This window comes from Cyprinodon tularosa, unplaced genomic scaffold (genome assembly GCF_016077235.1).
Source record: "Cyprinodon tularosa strain WSP-4 unplaced genomic scaffold, ASM1607723v1 ctg450, whole genome shotgun sequence".
NCBI classification, from domain to species: domain Eukaryota; kingdom Metazoa; phylum Chordata; class Actinopteri; order Cyprinodontiformes; family Cyprinodontidae; genus Cyprinodon; species Cyprinodon tularosa.
This window is the reverse complement of record NW_024039175.1, coordinates 506,567-512,818: the sequence shown is the minus strand read 5'-3', so window position 1 is coordinate 512,818 and position 6,252 is coordinate 506,567. Positions and strand designations below refer to the sequence as shown.

Sequence of the window (6,252 nt, the reverse complement as noted above, 5' to 3'; positions counted from 1 at the left end):
CCCTGCAATTTTCTTTTTAATTTCCAAAACTTCATTTCTGCCCAGATTAAACTCTGAACTTGGATCCTCCTTTAATCAAATTCAAGCACTTCTGCACAGAAAACATACAGGTAAGGAATTCAAATGGACTCTAAAGCCAAATCAGCTGAAGTCATATCAATAATCTGGGACTCAGCATTGTGCTGGACATGTGCTGAAGAGAAAGGTCATTGCCATCTCCTCTCCTCTTCTGAATGCTTGGAGTATACCCAATCAAATCCAAATGGTTAGCAGCACAGGAAACTCTTTAGTAAATTCTTTATTAAATAGATTATTTAACGATTTTAATTATTCATAAACAGTTTTAATTACTTTTTAAAACGTATTAACAATTTTAAAGGCTTTACAGTATTATATATAAATATATATCTATGTAACTAAGGCTTTCTCTGACTCAGATCGCCCCCCCCCCCCCCCTGCTCTGCAATTCTAGCCCCTCGCCACCAGGGGGAGATCTAGTTTTGCTGCTAACTTACAGCAAGCCGCTGGGCTGGAATGTAGATGCTGTCAGGACTACAGAAGAAGAATTAAGGAAGTGAGAAACCAAAACAATCCAGAGAAGGTTACTCCTTTACTGATGCAAGAAGATTTGGAATATGTAAGCGATGGTTTGGAATGACTATGTTTTATAGATAAAAGTTGATTAAAGAAAAAAAAAATCATGGCATTCATTAGTAATTCCCTTTTTAAAAAGCCTTGTTAATGATGCGTTGTTTTTGATATGTTTTCAGTAAATAGGAAATATAGATATTATATGCATTATGGGCCAGCTCATGTCATCAGAGGGGGAGCTTGCTGAACTGAAGGAGACAGTTGGCTTTGTTATCTATGATGCCATGGTGGAGCAGGGAGCAGTTCCTGACCTCTCAGTGGTTCATCCTTTGCTCCTAGCCAATCAAAACGAGGAATATGTCTTCCAAGAGCATCTGCTAGAGGTAAACACCTTGACAGCATGGTTTAGTTTTATGGATTGTTTTACAAAGGTGCTGAACAATGTATTTAATTCAGAAATACGAGAGCAGTTTACAAATTTTTCTCTTTTTGCTTTCATTTGACCTGCTTATCCAGGTGTTTTTAAGTGTCAGACACATAGAATACACGCTAAATAAAACCTGTCTTAAAAAAAAAACAGCAAATAAGCTGATATATAGGAATTGGAAGATATAAAGAAGTAAAATCATTTGCTTGAAAATTGTTTATCAGGCCAGATTAAAGGCTTTGAGACAGTGAGAGGCATTTTCCACAATTTAGAAAAACAATTATACATTTTATACCTGTGAAGATCACTCTAAGATCCCATCAAAGACTAACCCAGGAGGTCACAAGTGTTACAATTAAATACAGATGAAAGTTTTTTATGATAGGATTATGGCTTATGTGAAATATAACGCCTGAGTTATGTTTCCCAGAAAACGTTATTACCAAATAACAAGGATTTTTAATACCGAAATGGTAGCCTACTGAAAAGGATGTCCATGTACTGCACAGTATGTACCTGGCTATGCTTTACTGTAGGCTACTTTTACATAAATGATCACATCAATGCAGAGAGGCGTGAAGGTTGATTTAATAGCCACAAGTTTTTGTAATTTCCCCTTCTTTTGAATTGGATTACTACATGAGAAATGTTTTCAGTAATCTTCTCATTTATGAAAATGCACCTGGAAGCAGAAGGAAGTAAAAGACAGAGGAGGAACAGTGGGAAAAAAATCTTGAGTGGATGAAATGCTCATTGATCGCCTTAAATCCACTGAGGTGCAGATAGAGATTAATGGCAGGAGTGAGAAGATAGTTTCCTTGAATCAGTTAATAAAGATGGATTGTGCAAAATAGAGCAGAACAAAAAGTGGAAGGAGTTTGATCCCTGCTGGAGATTATGAAGAGGTCACCAATCAATAAGTGGGGGAACCAGGGAGCAATATGATGATGACAAAATGTAGTTTACAGAGTAGTTTTATTTCATTAGGATAAACAACAATAATCATTTCAATGTTCATCAGCATTTCAATGTAGCTCTTGAGTCATTCTAACAGGGTTTTTACAATAGATCTTTATTGCTGCTTCACTTAACCCAGATTCAGAGGGACCTGGGCAAACGGGCGCCAACCTACCTGAGGGATTTGATTGGCCGACTGTCAGCCTTCTCTGATGAGCCACGCCTGGCTGGCCTGGTGGGCTTAGTGGTCACTATGGTGATGGATGTAGCCTACACGTCATCGAACCAGTCGCCGGGGGTTACAGGGAGACCAGCAGGTTCTTCGTCATGTCAGGTGAAACCTCAATTGAAGTGATGAGCGAGGCAAAGAGTGCTCCCTGAATTATTAACGGATTAGATTAGTATTTATCTTCTTAATATAACCTCTTTTTTTCTGTCAGTCTTAATAATTTCCTCATAGGTTGATGTGCCATCATTTATGATCGTTTCTCCTGCTCTGCATGATATTTGAGTTTTATGTCTAATATTTTTTGTTGTGTAACCTTTGCTGCCTCTTTACCAAGACACTAAAATGTGACTTTCTGGCTAAATAATGGTAAAAAAAAAATGGGTAAAGCACTAATGTAGTGTCTTACAAAGACTGCATTTGAGTGAATCAGAATGCAATTAATGAATTATGTATTTTCACATATTAAAAGTAGAATGGTGAACAGATTCAGGCAACATTTAGTGCAATAGTTCTCTATCCTTCGCTCTTTTCCATTTTAGCAGTTGGACCGGATTGCACTGGCACTACTATTGCACGGACACTATTATTGAGAGAAGAAGACTTATTTTAATAGTAGTGATTAGTTTGAGATAAAGCCAAAGGACCCACTGAGACATGAGCAGCTATTTCAAAAGAAACTATATTTTCTCACAGTAACCTGAACTCACAAAGAACTGCTTGCTCTGCAATAAATCTTGGGAAGATGTTGAGGGATCATACATTCAGGCTTTCCTGTCTTCTGAAATATTATTTATTTATTTTATTTTTTTTGCGGTATAAATAGCATAAAAATATTTCAAAGTCAAAGAGGTGCTCCAGTCATTTAGATAAGCACAAATAAGTTGTTTAAATGATGTGTCTTTATTATCAAACTCAGCTGTCAATTTTGTTGAGACTGACCAATTGGAACGCAGGCATGATACATTTTTCACATCGAGAGAAAAATCCTAAATCGAGAGCAAAGATTTTGGTTTTGAATAGAAATCTTGTTTAGACATAAAATATATGTAAAAATATATTTTTTATAGGAAATAACTTTCCAAATATCAATCTATCTTAGTATTTTCATCTCTTTTTATTTATCTTTTGTATTATTTGTAAAGTGACCTTGAGTGTCAAGAAAGGCGCTGCAAAATAAAATGTATTTTTTATTATTATTATTATCTTTTATTTACTCTATGACAATCAGACATCGGTTTTTGCTATCAGTGTGAAAATTTGTTCTCTCCAGTATATTTATTTGCAAAACCTGGACTGGTGCATTTATTTGTTTTTGATAGACAAAACTTTGAATATGGAAATAGTTTTAAGTTTGAGTAAAGCCTAAGTATGTCTGGACATAAGGATGAGTTATGTGATGATGCTTTATGACGGACATAACACGACATTCTAATATACCTCCACATTTTCCGGTGTGCCCGCATTTTTGCATCTACTTGTTTACAAAGCCTAACGATGTTTGACATACGGTCCTTATTATGTCTTGAACTCATTATTTTCCACATATTTGCATTTTCTGCCTTTAGCAGAGAGTCTGGGAGCTTCAGGAGGTTATGGAGGAGTACCTGAAGAGGTGTAAAATCAGCCTAAGCGATAAAAGAAGGTTGATTGAGGACTCAGTCCGGCTTGAGGCCCAGTTAAGCCTGATCCTCACTCAGCTGAAGACATGTTTGCTTGGGGGGGGCTGCGACTCCAGGTATATTAAGAAACTGACTGGTAGAAACGGCACATACTTTTAATACCCACATCACAGCGCCTATAACAGCTTTGACAGCTCTTTTCCTTTCCCCTCCTGCAGATCCCTCCGACACTGGGCCTGTGGAGCTGCATTTCACACCCAAATGTTGGTTCATCTCGCTTGTTTTGAGGATAAACCTGAACCTTTATCTGCAAGGGCAGCACTGGATCAATACAGGGAAGATTTCAAACAGATCAGAGCTGCCTACAGGTGAGTGATAGAGGCTTTGATGAATAAAGGAATGCCTGACAGACCAATTTAAGGAAAGATTGATTACAAAGTAAATATAGGCTTTCTGTTCTACTAAACTGTATTATTTAATGGTATTGGTGAGTATTAGAATAATAAGTATAATTTAGACCCTTTGGGCAGGTTGACAGAATCATTGCTGAGGTATATGAAGGGCTTAAATGTATCATAAAAGTCAGCATTATAAGTAAAATAAGTAAATGTACTATAAATGAATATATTTAACATTAATTTATTTATCTAATGCATGAATCATATATAATCTATAAAAAATTCACAGTTAAATGCCCATTAACCAATTAAAAATACATGCAAAATGATTAATCAAATAATTAAAAATGAGTTATTTAGAGTAAAACATAATTACATGTATAAATAAGTATAGAGTAAAATAATTGTATGTGTATTTAGGGGGTGGGCAGTCTGCTGCAGTGTTATTTTTGGGGTCACAGGCTGGAATATTTTGGAATGTTTAACTTTCAGAAGCAAAACACAGAGCTTCTATGGAAGGATTATATATATATATATATATATATATATATATATATATATATATATATATATATATATATATATATATATATATATATATATATATAGCATGCAGTTAATGGAAGCTAAAGCAAGTCAGGGGACAGATTTTCAATACTATTCAATATTCAGCTTAGCTGTGTCAAAAAAGTGCAGCGCCAACATTTCAGCTCGCAGTTAGCCAGTAATGATATTCAGGCAGACTGTCAATAACTGCAGTTCTCACATAATCAACACTGTTTAAGAAAATAGAGGAAACAAATTAAATGGTTTAATGTAATGTTTTAAAATGCTTCTTAAAACTGCACTGATTTGATACTAATGTGGATTAATTGCTAAGAATTTTTGTTGTTTGTTTTTTTGTTTCCATCATCATAATTTTCCCTTCCACTCAGTCACTCCTTTATCTCCTTCTTGCAGGTGTTATAAGTCTACTACAGTCTGCATTTTGAAATGCAGAGGTTTCGTAGGAGATTCTGACCCGTCCCAAGATGTGCCAGAGGAGGGTGCTATGACAGGTCTCACTGTGACTGACAGAGAGTCGGGAAAGAGCGTGACCATCCCCCTGTCTGTCATGGAGGCAGAGATAGGTACACTCTGTAGATTTATACTGCCATGTTATTAGATGTGTCGATTTTTCTGAGATAAACTGTATTTAACAGGTCGAAGGAAGTCTTCCCAAGTTAACCTTGACCTCATCACCTCAGAATACTACTCTGAGGCATACCTGGACCACCTTTTCTCTGATAGCGGACCTGTGGCAGAGCTGGAGAACTACTTTATAGATGCTAGTGAGAGACTAGCGACACACCAAACTGATCTGCACAGTAAAAAGACAGGGGAGAGAAAAGCAGTACATGCAAAAGAAGATGGGAATCTTTTATGCAATTCAGAAAGAATATCTTCTGGAGTGGGCGGAGCAGAAATGAAAACGAAAAATGAAAAGCCAACAGAAAGCAGTGAACAAGACGTAAGTTTGAAACTGAGTATTGTTGAAACAGAGCCAGAGCAAAGCCTCATTCACACAAGACAGGATTCAGCAAATGGAAAAAGCTGAAGTGGTCGGCCCTTTACTGAAGGAAACTGATAAGTCGCACTCAAGCAGTTGAAAATATGACCTCTATAGCTTGTAATTCACTCAGAAATATGATTTTTATTGATTTGTTAGCAGAACAGCGAACCTGAGCGCCAACCTCTGGGGCTGCAAAAATCAATTGGTATGTGCTGGAAAATACAGTTTCTTAAACAACTAGAGGCTGGTGGGAAATGTTTTTTTTGCTAATGGTTTGAAATGTCTTTAGTTTCCTATTGAAACCCAACAGTAAGTTCTCTTTTTTTACATCAGGGTTTCAGAAGATGTTCTCTGTTCCTCTGCCTCATTGATTCTCTCTTCTTACTAAGATCCTCTACAGGTTTGATGTGAAACCAGTTCGTCAGCCAATCAAGTGCAGTTATACCAGAGACATTAAAGCAATAATCCCTGCTAGAAAT

The 6,252-nt window shown here is 36.5% G+C and overlaps 1 protein-coding gene across 2 annotated transcripts; it reads left to right on the top strand.

Annotated features, from left to right (window-relative positions):
* Nucleotides 1-542: 542 nt before the first annotated feature.
* On the top strand, nt 543-6,013 carry LOC119793397. 2 transcript variants are annotated; one of them, XM_038300575.1, is made up of 7 exons: nt 543-637; nt 771-974; nt 2,115-2,309; nt 3,773-3,939; nt 4,042-4,191; nt 5,182-5,351; nt 5,424-6,013. In XM_038300575.1, the coding sequence occupies exons 2-7, from the start codon at nt 801-803 to the stop codon at nt 5,816-5,818; spliced, it is 1,251 nt and encodes a 416-aa protein (XP_038156503.1). In that variant the 5' UTR covers nt 543-637; nt 771-800; the 3' UTR covers nt 5,819-6,013. The 2 variants fall into 2 exon arrangements, with proteins under 2 accessions (XP_038156503.1, XP_038156502.1); XM_038300574.1 differs by having other exon boundaries at nt 3,770-3,939.
* The last annotated feature ends 239 nt before the right edge of the window (nt 6,014-6,252 follow it).